The following is a 20,438-nucleotide window of genomic DNA, read 5'->3' as shown; positions in this document are numbered from 1 at the left end:
TGAAAGGGGGATCCTTCCATTTGTGGTCCCTTCTCAAGGTTTCTCATTTTTCCCCTGGTAGTTTTTTTTTGAGTTTTTCCTTGCCCTTTTGGGAGCCCAAGATCAGGGGATGCTTTGAGAATAATTGTCAATTGATTGTCTATGTGAAGCCCTTTGAGACTGCTTGTGATTTAGGGCTATACAAATAAACTTGACTTGAAATAAATTGCACTAATACACCATGCAATCTTCTCCAACATTCAGATGTGTACAAGCAGGAATAAATCCAGGTAAAAAAAGCACGATTTGAGATTTGTGAAGGATGAAGATTTTTTTTTTTTTTGTCATTGTGCTTTTTCTACATGATTTGAATGGTTCACATCAATCGTAGTATGGAAAATGGTGTTGGCCATTGGTTGCAATATTTGTTTTTTTTAGCTAGTAAACAAGTGCAGGAGAGAAAGGTAGAAAAAGATAAATGAATGATCAAAATTGTATCATCTAATAAATTAAGCCCGGCAAAATATTGCTTTTTCTTAGACTCTCCTGATTGCATTATGAATGTGTTGAGCAAGGTTGTGGTGTGTGCACACCAAAAACAGAAGATTAGCTTCAGGCTGGCGTGAGTACTGAAAAGCTCCTCGTTGTGAGCCTGTACACATCATACAGAAAAGGGTGTTGCAAGAAGGGTGGGGGGGGGAAAAAGTCCTGCATATGGACAAGGGTAAGATCATATTTCAGCCACCGAAGGCTGTACGGCACTATCGTTTTGATATTCGAACATGTAGCATGTACAGACAGGTACAAGAGATGCAAGACAAATTAGCATACGTTTTTTCAGGTCAAATTAGAAGCGGGTGTGGTTTCAACCAACATTCTCCAATATCCAATTTACAAGACAGACATACTTTAGAAAAAATATTGCTGCAATTTCTAGTCCTATATACTGGCTGCACAAAGAATCCAATACGTTGAAAATCATAGAATTTTTTTTTTTATTGGCAAACAAAAGAAAACAATTCCTCTTAAACTCAACCATTTACAAAATCTACACATTAGAAATTTAAACTATGTACAAAAGGCAATGTGGAAAATGCAGCAATGCACTCAATCGTATTGCACTCGTGATTGTTTAGCGCGATCATACAGTATAAGGCAGACAACAACAATCCTCAGCTTTTGTGAAGACACATTGACTTAGCTACAGGTAGATACACTGTACCAACCAGTGGCCTTACAAACAATAGGTGCATTTCAATTCCAGCATCAAGATTAAGAGGAACAGTTTGAGCGTAACAGTACTGATATGCAGTGTTAAACGACATGGTTAATTGCAAAATGTACCTTTGCGCAGCTCTAGGCACATATTCAAACATCTGAGAAAAACCTTGTACGTGACTTAAGTGCCTCATAAATATGGTTCCTGAATATATAATTTTACATGAACTAAAGTGAAAACAATTGCTACCGACATCATTATGTTTGAAGGTTAAGGACCTACACTATGAAAAGAACTAGGTAGCGGTCCTCTTGGAGGCAGAGGACCAAAAAGAAACATGTCAACATCAATTTGAATAAAGTGCCTTCGACAGAGTTCTTGCTCTGTTTCATTTGCAGAGTAGCATTTGGCTTGCAGGTGTTGTGGAAGTAAAAGAGTCATTTGTACCGTGCAATGCTGTTCAGAGAAACATGAACCCAGGATCTTTGGTTTTTGTCATCAGTCACATTGTCATTGCTACTACGTATAACAATCTACCATATGTTATTTGTCTTTTTTTGTTGTTTTGAACTCCCTTAAGGATTTAACTTGACTTGACTTGATTATTGAGTTGTATTTTTCTTTGTGCATAGCGTGCATGATTTCCAGGTTTTTATTTGCTTTGGTTTAAGGACACCTCGATCATGTTTCTGAATTTGGAGTTTTCGTTTGAAAGCAAGGTCAGGGGATGGTCCAACTCCAAAATCTAGGGGGGAAAAAAGAAAGATCATTTAAGAAAATAGATCACAAAATATCAGACCCGGCCGGAATGCAAAGAACACAACGTCAGTATTTTCAGTAGGTATATGCTTTGGGAATTTCGTTTTGATGGTGTGCCACGAAACGTATGCAAAAAAAGGTCATTTCAGGCTACATGCTTATCGTGGTTTACACATCTACTTAATTCTTGCAAGTGTGACTCTTTCTACCCTCTACTCCTTAGTCTCGCAAAAACAACTCTTTGAGCAAGAAAGAGAACAAAAGCTACAACAAAGCCAGTTTACCTCCGTCGGGATTTGACGAGGGCCAACGGGTGCCACGACACACAGAAATAAGTTATCAAAGGCGTAAAGATCCTTAAGGTGACTATCACAATAGAGCTGCCTCTCCATCTGGACTAGTGTTTTGCACTACACGGCAGAACAATCGGTTTTGTGAAGCTGGTTGACTTCTGAGATGTGACGATGTGGTTTTCATGCTCGTCACTAGCCATTAATGCTTCCGGCTACACGCTGTTTACGTTGGGTATCTCTAAATAGGATGTGCGCAATAAAAAGGATGGATGGAATTGTTACAACTTTTTTCGTATAAGACATAATTCACTTTGCAGTCAAACCCTTTCCAAAGTTGCAGCAAGTTCTGGTTCTATAGTTATTCCCACACCTTTTCCTCATCCACAGCAAAAACAAAAACTCCAGAGTTATCTTTTAAATACCATCTGCGCTTAAGTCATACACATTACAAATAATAATTTCGTTAGATTTTTGAGACATACTTTTTTCAGAACATTTTGGTTGAATTACTAAGTGCACCACTTTATGGCTGATCCATTGTAAGCTGATGAACCTTCGAAGTTCCTTGAAAAAGTCTAATTAGAACCATGATTAGCATGCAGGCTTCTTGACTACGTGGTAATTGATGCAAGTGTACATTACCATCAGGTCTGTTTCAATGTGCTAATGGATTTTGAAATGGCGCCGCACCTGGCCGTTGTCCATGACCATGACCTTGCTGCAGTTCATTACGGTGTTGAGACGATGGGCGATGATGAGCCGCGTGCAGCTGCCAAATTCACAGCGGATGGTCTCCTGGATCAGCGCGTCGGTCTCGGTGTCGATGGCCGCCGTTGCCTCATCCAGCATGAGGATCTGAGACAATGCGGCAAATGTTGAATAGCGTATTAGTAGTTTGTAGTTGTTTTAACAATGGTGAGATAAGATAATAAAAAGTCAAACAAAAGAAAACAAAAAGCTGGTCTGGGGCAAGCAATGAAGGGTGAACAATGGAAGGAAAGACAAAACAAAGGTCGAAGGTGGAAGAAAGACGGAGAAGCACACTTACATGAGAAACAGAATAATGTAAGGATGGATGAAGAAAAAATAGGTGTGACAGACGGGAAGGGAGTAGGGAGACAAACAGAAAACAAGGAAGGCGACTCTGCCTAGCCCATGTAACTGAATACATATTCAGTTAGTTGACTTTAACTGAAATCAACTAATAAGTGTGCCATGTGTGTCATAGATAAGAGGATACAAAGCCAGCAGGAAAGATCACATCGACACAACGGCCAAGTCAGCTATCAAATTATTAAGGGGTCTAATCTAACAGATATAAGGATGCCCAAACAAAACACAGGCAAGGGAAGGAAGGTAGAAAGGAAAGAAAGGTCAGAACGAATGAAATGTTTTAAATGAGCGTTTTGAATAAAGAAAAATGTCGCACGTCTGCAACCTTGTGAGGATAAGCATCTCAGACTGAATTGCACTTCCCATTCATTGTCAAGGCCTGCAGTTATGATACAGGGCAATAGGGGGCAATGCTGTCTCAGGCTAACTCATTCAGTATATGAAAATATGTTGCTTTATTTAAATCATGAACCTCGAATATAAAACGTCTCCTTGAGCTATACGTTCCAAGCAACGGTCGAGTGGTAAACGTGAACAAGCTGCACCTTGCTGTTGCGCAGCAGCGCTCTGGCCACGCAGAAGAGCTGGCGCTCGCCCACCGAGAAGTTCTCGCCGTTCTCCGTCACCTCGGAATGGAGGGAGTGAGGCAGCTGGCTCACCTGAGGAGGATCACACATGAGTGTCAATGGAGGCTCATTTGCTGCATGGCATGTCATCACTTGCCATCTCTTTGATATGTGTCTTCTCTAGTGCTTCCCATATCTGCGAGTCGGAGTACTGGTCCCATGGGTCTAAATTGGTCCTGTTGGACAAACAAATACCCATTTGACATTAGGACACTCAGGAGGGGTTCACACACTTCTCCAGTCACATTGTAACATGATTTTATGCGAGGGCACCAGCCTCACAACTCAAAGGTTGAGGGTTCAAATTTGCAGCCTTTCAGTTCTCTTTCAAAAACATCTCTGTTCATTGAAGACTCCACTTGTTCAGAGATGTTAATGTAAGCAGGGCGGACGCCCATTTAAGGAAGTTCTGTTTTATTGACCATCTGACAATTGGGTTATGATACGTAGTTACTGTTACATTATTTAGAACTTACTGCATGTCAGAACACATTTAGTTCATTGTGAGCCATTTGAAATATCAACACAGTTTTGTCAAGCAAGGACCATAGCGCAAAATCTATTTCATTTATCAGATAGCAAAGCTTGAACTTTGCTCGAGCAAATATGTCAGAGCGAATCACCTGACAGTGCCGATGAAGAGCACGGGCTCTTGAGGGATGATGGCAAGTTTGCTCCGCAGGTCGTCCAGGCCGATTCGGGCAATATTGACTCCGTCAATGGTGATGGAGCCACTCGTCAACTCCACAAGTCTGAATAGAGCCAGACCCAGAGAGGACTTCCCTGCAGAGGAGAGGGCGTCAATACGACGGCAGAGATTGATTCAAAAAGTGAAAGCTGCGGGGTACCGACCTGATCCGGTGCGGCCCACGATGCCGATGGTCTCTCCTGGCTGGACGGTGAAGGACAGACCCTTCAGCACTAACGGCAGGCCGTCGCGGTAACGCATGTCCACGTTGTGAAAGGTGATCTTTCCTTGCTCAGGCCAGGAGAGGGCGGGAGTGTTTGACTGACTTTTGCATGGTGCTTCACTTTCTAGAGACTGAGACAAATAATAAAACACGCAAGTTTTGAAGAATTCAAGAATTTAGACTCATCCAGTCACATCCATGACACATTTTCAGTCATGAGGAGTGTTGCATGTTGAAGCCTGCCACCACGCAAATAAAACATTTCCCCGAAAACCATGTACAGGTATGCCGGGACATGCCATGAATCTGATAGCTTGGAGTACCAGGGTACGTCGGTGTATTTGTCACTTACCTTTATATAGTGATTAATTCTCTCGACTGATGTGAAGCGAGCTTCCGTCTCTGTGAGGAGCCTGACAGTGAACTGAAACAGGCCAGTCAGCTGCAGGTGAGATCAAGCATTGAGGAGAAAGAAAGGGAGAGAGCAAAAAAGAAAGAGGTGGAAGGTTAACGACTGACACGATGCATTTTGAATTATTATTATGAAACACACTCCAGCTACCCATCAATTAATCAATGGATACAGTGGCTGGGTGCATTTATAATTCCAATTTTGCATTCAAACCGACAATATCCTCTATGAACTGAAATAATGACACTTGGTTTTCTTTTAGAAAAAAGATACAGTACTAGCAAGCGGCTGGCGGCACTGGTTAGCACGCCCGCCTCAGTTAGGAGGGTCGCGGGTTGGATTCCACCTCTGGCCCTCCCTGTGTGGAGTTTGCATGTTCTCCCAATGCCTGCGTGGGTTTTCCCGGGATTACTCCAGTGTCCTCCCACAGCACAAAAACATGCTTGCCCATAGGTGTGAGTGCATGTACGGATGGTTCATCTCTGTGTGGCCTGCAATTGGCTGGCAACCAATTCAGGGTTTCCCCCACCGACTGCTCGATGACTGCTGGGATAGACTCCAGCATGCCCGCGACCGCCGTGGGGACAAACGGTACAGATGGATAAATATTAGCAAGCAACTGCTTTTTCGCAAAAACAAAAAATTGAATCAATAATTTTAGTTCACGTGGAGTTGAACTGCTGAGCCCATTTGAACCCTGTTGCTAAACAAAACAGCAGTACCCATACAAGTAGACCAAATAAAGCGTGGAGAGAAAGTTGAGAATGATCTTCGCCCCAATGCCCACCATGTGAGAGTTTGGCAGTTAGTGTACTGTACATGAGCGGCGGCCCACTTGACAGTGTGAGTTAATGTTCCAGTCGACTCTTTGTCACTTATTCGGCCCAGTTTAGCTGCATTTCTCTATTTCTTTAAACTCCATTTCAGTTAACATCAATTCCAGTACACGAGCAACAACGTATACAAAAATGAAGAAAAATAGACGCCTCACCGCCCCAACCACTATTTGAAATAAGGCATATAGTGTAGCTAATTATTCATGTCAAATCTATACCACAAAAAAGTAAAAAATAACCAAGAGACTAAATATGTGGTTATGACCTACTTTCAAAGCCGCTGCGACTGTGTTGCACTTTTGGCTCACGATGTGGCTTTTGCGAGCTTTAAATGGACGCCGCTCATCGCTCTTGCTATAGAAATGCATTCCCAGTATTTGTGACCTCATTAATCATGTGAGAAAAGGCTCCGGGTGTCATGTGGTTTAATTGCGACATGTTGGAAAAGGCTTACGAACCTGCACCGCATACGACATGGCCAGGCCCGCATAGGCGGGAGGTATCTGCTGGTGCATGAAGACAATCATGAGAGCGACGGCGGAGATGAGCAAGATGCTGATGAGATCGAGGCGGACGGCCAGCCAACGCATAGCGCAGCTAAAGAGGTAGTTGGAGGCCTGGTTATTGTCCAGCAATTCCTGATATCTGCCAAACAGAAGCAAAAACTCATTTCATCCTTGCTCACTGAGGGCTCCTGAACAAACCTTCGAGAAATATGACCAGCAGAGATAAAAGGACAACTTTTTAAGAATCCCCACTGGGGGAGGTGAGGCTAAAGCAAGTAAAAGTGCGCTTGCACGGAAGACATTATATTTATTAAAGCTCACCGTTGGAGGAAGTCACGCTTCCTTCCATAGGCGTGAATGATGGAGAGGCCCTGGAGGCTGCTGGTGATGTGAGAGGTGAATGGCGACTGGCTGATGTTCTCCAGCCGTTTCAGCTCACGAATCAAAACCCTGACAAAAAAAAAAATGGACATTGATCTCCTTTACTTTGAATTATTTGTCAGAATCCAGACTCAGTGTCTCAATTCACACATAGGACATTTGATTGGGTAGATACGCATAGATTCTTAAGCACAAGTAAATTATTTGTAATTTTTCAAAATTATTCAATAATTATAGAAAATGCATTGTGGTTCATACGTCCATCCACATCAATATTGTAGAGTGACAGCGAAAACGCTTTTTTTTTTCCCTTCATTTTTTCCAGAATTATTTCATCCACATTTCCCCATTAAGTTGTTAGTGAGCTAACTTGTGCAAATGTCACCTCACTAATGATACTGTCTGACTGTTTTCTTCAATAAACGGCTGAAACAGCATTACTGACAGACGTTCTCGCCCCCCCCCCTCCTTTCAGGTGGAGAAATGCTGACTTATACAGGCAATATCTGATGTGCCTTTGAATATCTGAGAAGAATTAGACATCTTGTGAACACATCAGTGCTAAAACCAACCTTGAGAAATGGGTATTAGAATTAGCAAGGATGACAAATGACTGCGGAGCTTTTCTATCCTGAGATATCTTTTCTCCTGGCAGAGTGCTGGTTGTTTTCCACTATTATAATAATATTCTGAGCATCATCAAAAACAGATGGACATCCAGAGAGACCCTGGACACGGCAAAATAGTTTGAGTGAGATATATTGACTAAAGGTGGGAGTCGTCTCATCTACTTTTAGAGGCCTCGACTAGAAGGTCTTACTTTTCTCCCAAAACCTGAGAAAAGAGATGCAACGAGCTTTGCCTCTTGGATGCGTTGATCTTGACAAACATGTTTACGCTCTGGGCAGTTTTATTTCAAAATGTATTAGTAATAAAAAAGCTGCTTTAGAAGTGAAGTGGGTAATTTTGACAGGAGTTTGATGTAACATGGCCACAAATCTTGGGAAGATCGCTTTAAAAATTGCCAAGGGTGATCATTACGTATTAGCGAGATGAGATCTCTCGTGAGTGCACCGCACATGAAAAAAGTCTTTTCTAAATTCAAGTAAGGATAACTGTATCAGACCTACATTGAAGAAAAAAAATAGCAAAAAAACAAAAAATGCAGTTTGACGCGTTAAGTTGTTAGTCAGAGGCCCGTGCAGTGATTGGGAGCTCGGCTATAAATTTACATCGATTCAAACTTGCCTTGACGACAGCCGTCGGCACATACACACACTCACACACAGACACACACACGTGCAATGAGATTTATAGTTGACGGCGCCTGATGCTTATCTGCTGATGCAAAACAAGGTGCTATAAAAGGTGCTTTCATAAATTTGCAGGGCTGAATGTATGCTCGTTTGTAGACTCAGACACTACAGGCAGTCTTACAATCATAGTGTGTGCTGAGCACAATCAATGAAGGAAAAGGAAACTTGTTTTTGTACACCCTTCTTTCTGAATGGGTCATTTCAGGCAATCAGCCTCTACCATGTTCAGAGGAAATCACCTTGCATTGCTTGGAGAACAAAATAAAAGGGCTCATAAGTCAGAGATTTGTCCAAATGTCAAGCATCCAGTATCACAAAGACAAGAGTTGGATTGTGTAGTATTGTGCTATGATTCATTAGGGGCAAAGAATAGTCACGATTAGGAACAATATAATATAACCAATTATTAATTAACCTGTAGCAATTACTACAGACATTTTTAGAGCCTTTTTAGGACTTGCAATCAAGTTTGATAGCAGTTTATTTCATACATTTTTAATTTATTCAGATTTTCATAAGATTATTAGCCTAGTAGATTGAAAAAGAGGGGGCCGTCTTAGGGGTTGTGTTATATTCGGGCCAATACGGTACATGCCAGGCTAGTGGTTGACGTCATCATTAAACGGGGCTTGTCATTTTAACCCCCCCCCCAGTCAATTGTGAGGTTGAAAAAACAAAATGAATATATGCATTCAAGCAGTATAGTAAATTATTGTGAGGCGTTACTGATTCTACTACTATCAATGTAATGTGGTTTTAGTGGGCATAAAATGTTGGAATACAGTACTAAAATAAAAACACGAGTGGTGATAAAAGCACAAACACAACATTTGTTTTCAAAAATGTCAATTTCCATTCTTCAAGTGGATCTAAAACTCCTAATATAATTGCCAAAGTTCGTATGTTATTAGTAACATTCATGTTAAAAACTGTTTTGGGAAGCACATGTGGTCAGTACACACATGCAGTTTGTTTCTCAATGCCTTTTGATTTCAGTCATCACAACAGCAGTATCAGTTTTATAAGGGAAAACCTTGCATCTATCCAAAGATGCCAAGGAGCTCATAACCAACATCTACTGCTAAATTTGTGCAGAGCTGCAGAAAAAGAGAAGCGCCTGTCTGGTCTAAATCATTTATATCAGAGAGAAGCTGTAAAAAGGAAACCAGTTACTGATAGCAGTTGGCATGCTCGGAAATAAAGATAACAATGCACTTACTGCGCTTTTACTTCTTCGGAAAGAACTCGTGCATGCAAGCTATCTGCATTATCTAATCCATAATCATGAGATCATACTCTCGGCAGGCCAATTTTACAAGCCCTTAATGTTGTCAAACTAAAACATTGGAGCAAGACTGTCGAGAATGTGAGTCTGACTGACCTGCAGACACGGTTGACAAGGAAAAGGAAGGCTCCCAGGGGCAGGATGGAGATGAGGAACCAGGGAAAGACGATACCAACCATTGCCAGGCAGAACAGCACCAGAGTGAGGTTCTGCAGCAGCATCTCAGCTTGCATGGTCAGACGCACATCAACTTTAAGGAGAAAACATCAGCAGCGTAAGACAAAAAGAAGAAGCTACAAAGTCAACTCCAAACTCGTAAACTAACAATAATAATAATCTTTGCTTCAACAAATTTGGTTCTACAGTAAAGAGTGATAGCAGATACAGTAATCTCATGCTATAATTTGCTTCACAAACTGCAGGGGGAATGAATTTGCATTTTTTAGTAGTCGTTACTTAAATAACATTTTAACGAATTGAATATGACTTACCACTGCTAGTTAGAACAAATTGGAATCCATACATGCCAGTAGCCTCAAATGCCACTGCCACTGTAACCACAGTGGCTAACGCTTTATATTACAGCCAGGCTACTCTAGCTAACAGTGTCCAAATTCACAGGCTGGGTCGTCCGCATGATGTCACTTCTGGTGTGACAATGTCAGAGCGCTTTTGCTTACTAAACATAATGCACCTCAGTCAGCTTGACTTTGCTCATAAATGTGGCTACTAACTATGCTCTATCCAGTGAGAGGATGACAAGAGTGTAGAAAATGATATAACCTATCTGTTCTCACCCTCATCCATGTCCTTGGAGAATCTGGTTAGTATGCGGCCCAGAGGCGTGGTGTCAAAAAAGCGCATGGGGCTGCGGAGGAGTCGGTGGAACAGATTGTCGTGGAGCACGGAGGCCGCCTTCACTGTGCACTGTCAACAAAACCAACACGGGCGTTAGAATACGAGAGGCGATACGTGGAACCGTACAGCTGAGAGAAACTGTTGCGGCTTGGAAAAACACAGTTAGTCACGTTCAATGCACACAGCATGGGTAGATAAAGATTCATGCTTTTAATGTTTGCAGTTGTGTGTAAGTTTGTGGTTCTATGCTGTCAAATCCTCTAGCATAAAGGTCGTGACCTTTAAATCGGATGGCACTTCAGTTTGTTGAGAAATGACGTGGCAGTAGAGAAACAGATTAATTCTATTAATAGCGGATTCAACACTCCCAAGGTTGTCAGTGTAGCTCAGGGTATGAGGGGAAAATAATCAAAGGAACCTCTTTGAAAACTGACACATTTCAAGTGCTCTACATTAACATGGCAACTTAACTAACCTCTTGCAAGGCAGGGGCAGCGGGTTAGCTAGTAAAAGCAAAAAGCACACACTAAGGTGCATCTGCTGACACATCAATGGCAGACATTCTGAAGCTGGGAAAAATGATGGACGGATAAATGGAGTTGGCCCAGAGGCATTTTTCTAATATAACAGAGGCTGTGGAAGCCAGGACAATGCCAGGCAATTTCACAAGACTACGATTAAAACTTTACATTAAAAAAAAAAAAAGGTTGATTCATTTTTCAAAGAAATACACTAAATGTACTGAGCGCACATTGGTATATTTGGACAATTATTGCAGTTAAGGTATGGTGCGCTTATCTTACTTGAGTTGTGTATGGAAAAATTGGTACAAAAATTGGATGTATCTAGCAAAAATATTGAGATATGATTTTTTGGTCAGAACGCACAACCCCAGTGATAAATTTGGTTCCTTGCTTTTTAAAGGCCTCAAGCTTGTTGGTTGTGGTTTGAGGATGAGAGAAGGTTGCCTGTGAGGAAAGCACCGCGGGGCTCTTACCTTCACAAACACCAGGCCTCGAATGGTTTTGAGAAACAAAGCGGTGCCCATGGAGATGATGTAAACGGTCGAATAGAACTGAATGTGAGGGTTGAGCCTCATGCTGTCCTTCACCAACGTCTCATTTGCTGAGATTAATGAAGCGTTCTGGGGGGGGGAGGCATATGGTGCAAGACATTAATAAGGTGAAGTCAATTAAAAAAATGAAGAACAAAACTTTTTGGGGTCCCATGTTGTTACATTTCACCCTAATTAATGTAGGAAAGCACTCTAGTTTAAAACCAAAACAAAACATCGCAATCACTCATCACTGCATTGTTTTCATTTGTGGGTTCATTTCTCAAAAGGCGCCATCTGCTTTGCAGCACATCTTCTTGCTCACCGCTTGCGCTTGTTTTTAATTATGCATACAGTTGTGCAGTTTACTAGGTTTATTTTTTTAATCACCCACCTTCAGAATAATGCTTATAGGGCTATCTTGGCATTCTGACTCAACAGCATTGTTTTCATTTTGCTTGTTAAAGAGACAGCGATTATTAAAGGACTAAGAACAACTTTTTCACCAGCAGAAATTGGAACGTTAATAACCAATGTTAAAAACACGTTTTGTGACTTCAAGAATGCATCAAAACTTCCAAAATATCGAGTCAAATTTGCGGGATTGCACAAATGCGGTCAATGAATTGTGTGGTCATTACCAACAACCTCTGGCGTCTCCAGTCTCCATTTCCTGCTTTGTTCCTTTTGTATGATTATAATATACTATTCATACACCTTTGAAAAGTTGGTTGTGGTGCAATAAAAAAAAAAAAGAATAGAGTAAAAGAGCAAAGATCCAGGCTCACCCCGCTGCCTTGCCTAATCCAATGACTCAGCCACCAGTTGCTGAAGGCGATGCTGCCGGTGGTGCTGAGAAAGAAGATGATGTTGAGAATGAAAATCACTGGACCTCCTGCTGCTCTGATGTAGGTGCCGTACACGGCAAAAGAAACAGCGCCGGAACCCTTCTCTTCAGCTTTCATGAGTTGGTCTAAAAAGAGAGAGAAAACAAAACAAAACAAGAAAACAGCTGATTAGACACAATAAATGCATCATGTGAATGAAGAAGATTTCGAGCCTTCAAGCATCCAATTTGATCACCTTTTTGGCCTGGTGGCTTTTGGTGGACCTCAGTTATTTCCTCAACATGGCAAACCTTCACTGCAGTGACCTTATGCTGTTTGTTTTTAAAATTTTCTCTCACCAGACTCTATGGAAATAAGAACAAGAAAGTAATAAGGCAAGTGACAACTGTACATGGTGGCTGTGACACAGTTTTAGCAGTGACGGGATTTTTAGCAGCCCTCCAGTAACTCAATGGGGCCAATTATAAAGGAGGACCTGGTTTGGTTTGTATAAACATTTCCAAGCTAATGGCTGTTTTTTTTCCCATGAGATTATGAATTATTCAGATCGCAGTGTTATTTTGTAGCGGGAGTGAGTGCCTTATTGAAAAGAAGCTCTTTTTGCTGCCCCTGGCCTTACCTCCTGTTGCATACTGCTGAACAGAGCAGCATAGTCACGCTCCTTAGCCATTAACTGAGCATGAGTGCCGTGCTCGGCTATCTGCCCGTCCTTCATGAGGATAATATCGTCGCATTCTGGCAGGAACTGAAAAACGGCAAAATGGAAATGTAGCATTGATTCGAATGATTAAAGTCATCCCTAAGGTAAAACTGCAACAAAGTGCCAGCAGTATTTCAATTAAATGTGGTTTGGAATCATTCCCGAGCAGGTTGCCTCTTCCTCACCTGCAGCTGGTGGGTCACAAAGAGCACAGTCTTGCCTTTGGCCGCTGCCAGTATTGCCTTTTTGAAGATGTGAGCACCCACGCACGCGTCTACAGCGCTGAGAGGGTCATCCAGGAGGAGTATGGGGCGCTGGCTGTAGAGTGCCCGGGCCAGGTTCACTCTCTGACGCTGGCCCCCGCTCAGATTTGCTCCTCTCTCTCCTATCTGCAAAGAAAGAAAAGGCAATCCTCTTGATGCTGTTGCACTCAACTTTGAATCGGAACTGCTTCTTCTGACTTTTGGGGTGAATTTAATTTGGCGGCACAAAAGGAAGCAGACAGAAAAGAGACTTAGTAATACCTCTGTCATGTCTCCATAAGGCAGTTCTGCAAGATCTGGGAGGAGGCAGCATGCCTCCAAAACAGCATCATATCTGAAGAGGAATAGACGGTTAAATTTGTGATCCCTTTGACTGTGTCTGCTGCTAACGCACGTAATCATAACTTACTTGTTTTGCTCAAACTCCTTCCCAAAGAGGATGTTCTCTTTCAGGGAGTCATTGAGGATCCAAGCTTGTTGGGAGACAAAAGCGAAGCCTCCGCTGGCCGCGACGTTTCCTTCTAAAAGGGTCATCTGTGACGCACGTTGCAGATCAGCGCATGAAAAGATTGAAGGACTACTTGCTATAGATACAATTCCGGCATGTGGCTCATACTTGTCCCAGCAGTGCTGTGAGAAGAGAACTCTTTCCACTTCCAACACCACCACAGATCCCGACCAATGAACCCTAGACAGCAAACAGGAACAACATTGGTCACACAAAACTTTTAAATCACAATTTGAGCTTCCCTCGATCATAAAAACGTTATAATCGAAGAAAAACGATTAACGTGCCGAATTGCGCTCGGTGTTTGCAAGCTCCGGAGGTTTTGAGGGGTACCCTGACTGCGTTGTGTTGCTCGTGTAGCTAGCATGTGACGTGTTCACAATAACACTTAACACACAACAAAAATTAGACGAAATGTATATTTAAATACTTTGGAAAATATCATCGGTGCTGATGCTAAAAATAAATGTATGGTCCCATTGACAAGCTAACAGAAAATTGACGGTATTATGGTAGTGTTGAGTCGTTGAGTTTTGGTAGTTGAAGAAATAGTTTTCAAATCAATGAATAATTATTTCTATTAAACATGAAATCAATGTAAGGCAAAATAATCACAATTATTATTCTTTTCTAATAATCGCCAAGGTCCAGTACGAACGCAACACTTCAGCAGCCACTCTCGGCCTCTAGGGATAGAGGTTAAAGGTTCTACAGTAAAAATATTTACACTGTACATAAAACAACATAATACGTATGTTTACTGTTTCCTACGTCTGCATGCTGAAACTAAGCGTTGAAGAACAGTTTTCCCTTACTGTGTCACGAAACCATGAGTTCAAACCAAGTTTTTAAGGTGTTTTTTGGGATACCGTTACACGCCATGGGCAGTTTGCTCTCAGCGTTATAACTGCCACCCCCGAGGGTAACCATATCAATGATGTAGCCTATGGTGAAAATGAGTTTGACACGAAATGAAGACATCTCTTTGAAGGTGGTTCTCATACCCTCTTAATACGCAGGTCAATACGGTACAGCGTCTTGTGTAGTGGAGGCCGGATGCTTTTCGTGGAGGAGATGGTACTTTGTGGACTTTCCTGCTCCATGTTGGTGAGGAGACTCAGGGCGTTGAGGTTCTCCTTGTGTTCTTTGCTGTCATCCGTGGCGATGTAGAGGCTGAGCCTTTCCCGCCGCAGCATACGTTTCATCCCCCCACACTGCTTCTTGGGGGGTGGGTTAGGCTTGGTCGCTGGGGTTCGCGCTTTTTCCCACGCCAGTGTGGCGTCCTGGAATTCCACCGCATTGCAAGGGTCTTGCATTTTTATCAACACAGCTTGTCGGGTCTCCATCTTAAAAAGTCTCTGTGGAGACAGTAGAGCTTAGATGACTTATGATCCATATGCAGGGAATTTTTCTCCATCAATCACCCGTCTAATATAGAGATTTCAAGAGGATTGTGTATAGGTTGCGGTAAAGCTGGTGTTATCATTACGGGGCTGATTTATTTAAGACCTCAAAAAGCAGCTCAATTGCATGTTGACTCGGGTTCAAAAACATTTTCGAGCAAGTATCATCTAAAAAAAAATAAAAAATTGGCCCATTAAAGTACCACCATCATGACCACAATTAACTGGCATAATAGGCTCAGTGTTCATCAAAAACAAGGATTTGGGACTTATAATATCAAAAGGTATACTAGTAACTGTAAATGTATGAAACGTTTTACTGTGATTACATACTAACTATCAATTTTCTAAAAAGCCCTTATCATGGTTGCTAGTCAGCTGGAGCACTGGTGGCACTAGGATTTTTTCCTTGGGGGTGGCATGCACATAGGGTGGCCAAGTGTATCTTAGGGGGGACCGCAAAAAATTGAATCACCCCCTCCCCCCAAAAGAAATACCCAGATGTCTTGCTTCTGGGGGTCCCGAGAATGTTTCTACCCCCCCCCGCCCAATTGCCCCACTAGCTCTGACCTTTTTTATGAGAGAGGTACACCCAAGATTGGTTACCACCCAATCACAGGGCTCAACCCTTCAAATTCACATTTGCACCTACGTATGGGCACTTAATTTTGAGTACACCCCAACATGCATATTTTGTGAATATGTGATGAAGCACAATAAGAAATACGCTACAAGGGAAGAAGAGATTCAAACCCTGAACCTCTAAGCGGCGAGGCAGGAATGTGCTAAATTCTGGATTCAAAGATGACTAAGTTTACAAGTTCCACTCTATTTACAACACCAACAAGCACACTGTGTCTTCATCATGAAACTGCAGATAAACAGAATGTCCTCTTGGTGCTTTTGCTTACTTAACCCTTGCTGTCTGTGTGAAAATATGTGCCACTAACATGTGACTTTTGCAAAATATTTGTTAACACAGGTGTGGTGGGGGACTGGTTGTAAGTGGGAGTTTCTAGGGAGGGGGGCGCTTTAAATACAAATTGGTAATTCACGAGTATTTCTCACCTGGAATCTCTTCACTGCCACAGCGCCCTCTGACAGGGACCTGACTGCCAGAGGCGTGACCTTTAGGGCGAAGGTCATGGAGTTGAAAACGGTAACCACAGTGAATGCCTGTGTGTGGAAAAATCAGTTATTCTCTTGATCCTCTCTTGTCATCACTAACATTTACTACATCTCTGGAAACAGCTCTCTTTAGTTTGTGCATGTGTATCTAATTGGTGAGTGTATGAGTCTCATTAATATGGTCTTTGTGTGCAATACCTCTGCTGCAGTAAGGTCATAGCCCAGGGCCATGTGCAGGGTGAACGTGCACACGCTGGCTATCACCACAACGATAGGAGCCACACCAACTGTGAGGCTCTGGATGAGACCAGCTTTTTCCAGTATCCCCCTCTCCTCTAACCTCACCTCTGTTGACAAGACAAACAGGAATGTTTAAAGCCATCACGCTATGATTCCATTTTCTATACTTTTATCACGTTCAGGGTCGCGGGGGTGCGGGAGCCTGAAACCTGCTATAGGTGAACTACATCCTGGACTGGTCAACTGTCACTCCAGACAATAATAATCAGCACCATCACAGAACTCAGCTCAATTTGCCATCGTTGAAGTTAATGCGAATGAGTCAGTGACTAAGTTTGAGGCAAGTTCAAACCGAAAGGATACATATGCTTTTATTCCTCCATAATTTCAAACAGTTCACTGATATTAATCACACTCGGAAAACCATAAACAAAGAATTATTGCACCCCTTTCACACATCCTACTTTTTTTGGGGAAGGGCGGCCTTCTCTCATGCAAGTGAGCCCGAGCTTAGAATGTAAATTTAATATTAAATTGGATGATAAAAGTCCCCCGGGTAAAACGAAACAAAGGGCCATATGGTCCCATTCTGTCGCTTAATTCACTTTGGTTTGGAATCATTCCCGTGCAGGTTGCCTCTTACTTACCTGCAGCTGCTGGGTCATAGAGCAGTCTCGGTTCTCACATGCATAATACGCTGCTGTTGCCAATGGTGAGTGCAGATTTCCTTAACACAATGACTACGGGCAAATGTGATCCCTCACAAAGACAGTATGGATTGTATTTTCCCTTGTGGAGTTAGCATTTCATCAGCAAGGCCCTGAATTACACTTTTTTTAATTAGTGTGTGGATTCGCATATGCGGCGCATGCAGTAGCCACATCGCCCAAAACAAATACCCCCTCGCTCCCTACTGCGTGGACAATTTTACTGAGCAATCAAGTATATGCTGCTCATCAAAAGATGACATTGTTAGGTTACGTTATCTGTGCAACCAACAAGTCTCTCTCCATAACGGTCTTGACACAACTGTCTTTCGAGCAGTCTTTCAAGTAGTCTTCCGTTTGAAAGCGAATGCGCTTGAGAGTGGTTATTATTTATAAAGTTTTATGTATCTGTAGACACACTGATGGACACATGAGCGGACCAAAATAAACATGTTATTTCAAAGGTCCCTAAAAAAAATCCTGTCAAGTCTAAATCAATTATTTCTGTCCTGCTTCTGCTCGGTCTATATATCCAAAAATCACATTAGCTTATTTCCTTAAACGTGCTTTTCCAGCATCACCAAACGCAAGGTAATCTGCATGACTTCATGACACTTTAACCCTGTGGACTGAGGTATCTTGTAAATCAGATGAATCATAATTCGAACCAGTAATTACAGGACAGTGCTAAAACAAGCCCCTAAAGGCTAATTGAGAATACCACTTAAACGGGGAGAATGATCTTTATCAACAACCTACAGCAAAGGTCCTGGTGAGAAAAGGCCGTCACTAATTCATGCGCAAGTAGAGCGGACCTCGACAGTCATTCTCTGTATCGTAAGGCTCCAAACACCTTGCAAATTAACCTTGGGGCCAAGGGATTCAAATTGGCCTTTCGGATAGCGGGCAGCACAGGGAGATGACTTAACCGAGCTAATGAAAATGGATTTATGGTTGGGATTATCTTGCCAGTCCATTTAAGAGCATATGACTTTCTTTTCCAGGTGGTAAATTCACGTTAGTCGGGACCTTCAGGGACAGCTGCTAAAATGAGTCCACGCCAAGCCTCATTAGCATGCGACCGCATGACTTTGCGTTTCTGGCCACAAGCTGGAAATCATTGATGTACCATGACAGGGAACTCACTGTGAATGTTCTGCGCGAAGGCATCTTCCCAACAATACATCTTGATGAACTTCATGCTGCTCAGGATCTCGTTCATCAGCCTCACGCGCTGGTCAGTTACCACCACGCACTTTTTGCGGAAATATGCTGTCAGCCTTGACGCGAGCATCTGTCCAGACGGGAAGAGAGCGTGGGGCGACGATGACAAGAAAAATAAGAAATGGGAGAGGAAATGAAAGCAGACACAATCACATTAGGTTGCATTGCAGGCCCTCCAACAGGGCCTGGACGGATGAATGGCTTTTACATCAATACCAATGGTAGCTGAGCCTGAGTGCAATTGGGAAAGTACGTAACTACAGAATGATTGCAATATTTGTTACAGTTCGATGCACAGGATAAAATGACATGGTTTCTACAAAGCAAACTATTTAGAAATGAGATGATAACTTCAACCCACCATAGCAGGATAGAAGATGATGAAAATGGCTGATCCAATTAAAGCGGTGGGACCTAGGAAGTAAATGGTGTAGGTCAGACCAAGGATGCCCACCAGGGGCCCCCCAGCCAGCAGGCAGCCCACAGAGACGGCCTCATAGAGACGCTGGCCATCACTGGAGCAGATGTTGATTAGCTGGAGGAGGAACACAGTGGAACATTAAAACCAACAATACCCAAGACCGTCATTTTTGACAGAAAGCAGATCACACTTTAGACAAGCCAAAACCAGGTCCAATATGTGGCATAGGTGGTGGATTTCATCTAGATTCTGCGCTCTGCTGTGATGTGTGGTGGATGCCATTGTATTTTTTTCTTTTTCAAAAACTTCTGATCATTACAGAAATCAATTCATTGAATGCATTATTACTATTAAAAATAAATAAATAAAATACATTATTAAAAGCATCTTCAATCTATTCTTAAAAGCACCCACTTGACTGATGCAAAGCTAATGTGTCTGTGGAGTGCATGCCCACTTTGCAGGGCCATCTGCAGTGAAGAAGAAAAAACGAAGAAAAAACGAAGAAAAAAAAAAAGTTCTTTGTCACCCTCCTCTATGTACCTGTTTAATAATTTTATATTGCCATGAGATTGTTGTGTTTCTTTTACTTATCTGCTTCCTGTCAAAAGCAAAAGTTTTCTTTTTTTATGTATTGATATTAGACTGGTTAACCTCTGACATACTTGTGTGAAAACATTGCCTGATTAATTAATATGAGATTTATTTAGGCCTCCTTGCATCCATTGCATTCGTGCAGAAGACTAGTACAGCTCTTGCCAAAGTGCAACGTAATATTGGAAAATAAGTTTTTCCATATTCCCAAATGCCAGTGTTATATGAGGGCTCTTCGAAGGCTTAGACACCTCTCTGTTCTCACAGGCAATGGAACTTAATAAGGGTAGAAATTAAATCTGCCTCAATCATCTTCCTGTGTTGCTCTGCTGAGAGGTACAATTCAGTGATTCCGCCTTACCTCCCCGGGACTGATGTCTTTGGTGCTGCGTAGGCGGAGGATCCTGTTGAAGGCGAACGTGAGAGCCGCCCCGCGGAGGCGAGCTGCTGTGCGATAGTTGACGGCCCACATGAGCGCCAGAGACCAGGAGCGCATCAGTTCCATAGCAAAGATCCCGGCAACCAAGCAGAGGCCGTATTTCACGCAGCGTTCGGAGCTCTGGGAATATTCCAGTAGGGCTCGAACCAGTAGTGCCTGGGAAACAGGAATGGAGAAGGTAAGATAATAGTCCCAGAGAATGCAATAGAAGTTCAATTTACATAGTCAAGGGTGTGTGAACACTATCAGACATTATCACCTGATATGAAAATCGTTTTAATAAATATTATTATTCTCAGCAAAATGTAATGACTAATAAACTAATGGGGAATACGTTCAGAAAAATCTTGTCAGCATGTGTACTGTCAAAAACAGACAAATGAGTCATTGTTTTAAAACTAAAAACCCAAGGCTA

At 42.3% G+C, this 20,438-nt stretch overlaps 1 protein-coding gene across 2 annotated transcripts in view; it reads right to left on the bottom strand.

The window, feature by feature from the left end:
- Positions 1-972: 972 nt before the first annotated feature.
- LOC147060808 (ATP-binding cassette sub-family C member 5) overlaps positions 973-20,438 on the bottom strand; it is a 28,596-nt gene continuing 9,130 nt past the window's right edge. For both annotated transcript variants that reach the window (XM_085903407.1, XM_085903396.1), the window contains 25 exons: positions 19,946-20,179; positions 18,931-19,104; positions 18,492-18,639; positions 16,597-16,745; positions 16,339-16,446; positions 14,872-15,225; positions 13,976-14,047; positions 13,769-13,893; positions 13,621-13,693; positions 13,282-13,485; positions 13,016-13,141; positions 12,632-12,740; positions 12,337-12,521; positions 11,492-11,638; positions 10,434-10,563; positions 9,733-9,886; positions 6,976-7,104; positions 6,607-6,793; positions 5,253-5,342; positions 4,842-5,031; positions 4,613-4,772; positions 4,087-4,165; positions 3,909-4,022; positions 2,941-3,105; positions 973-1,943 (listed from right to left, as the gene is read on the bottom strand). In XM_085903407.1, coding sequence (XP_085759533.1) covers positions 1,851-1,943; positions 2,941-3,105; positions 3,909-4,022; positions 4,087-4,165; positions 4,613-4,772; positions 4,842-5,031; positions 5,253-5,342; positions 6,607-6,793; positions 6,976-7,104; positions 9,733-9,886; positions 10,434-10,563; positions 11,492-11,638; positions 12,337-12,521; positions 12,632-12,740; positions 13,016-13,141; positions 13,282-13,485; positions 13,621-13,693; positions 13,769-13,893; positions 13,976-14,047; positions 14,872-15,225; positions 16,339-16,446; positions 16,597-16,745; positions 18,492-18,639; positions 18,931-19,104; positions 19,946-20,179 — 3,699 coding nt within the window. In that variant the 3' untranslated portion in view covers positions 973-1,850. The remainder of the gene's footprint in view (positions 1,944-2,940; positions 3,106-3,908; positions 4,023-4,086; positions 4,166-4,612; positions 4,773-4,841; positions 5,032-5,252; positions 5,343-6,606; positions 6,794-6,975; positions 7,105-9,732; positions 9,887-10,433; positions 10,564-11,491; positions 11,639-12,336; positions 12,522-12,631; positions 12,741-13,015; positions 13,142-13,281; positions 13,486-13,620; positions 13,694-13,768; positions 13,894-13,975; positions 14,048-14,871; positions 15,226-16,338; positions 16,447-16,596; positions 16,746-18,491; positions 18,640-18,930; positions 19,105-19,945; positions 20,180-20,438) is intronic.

This window comes from Syngnathus leptorhynchus, chromosome 2, assembly GCF_054491065.1.
Source record: "Syngnathus leptorhynchus isolate UIUO chromosome 2, UIUO_Slep, whole genome shotgun sequence".
In the NCBI taxonomy this organism is placed as follows: Eukaryota; Metazoa; Chordata; class Actinopteri; order Syngnathiformes; family Syngnathidae; genus Syngnathus; species Syngnathus leptorhynchus.
Note: the sequence above shows the minus strand (reverse complement) of the source record. Positions and strands in the feature narration are given on the sequence as shown.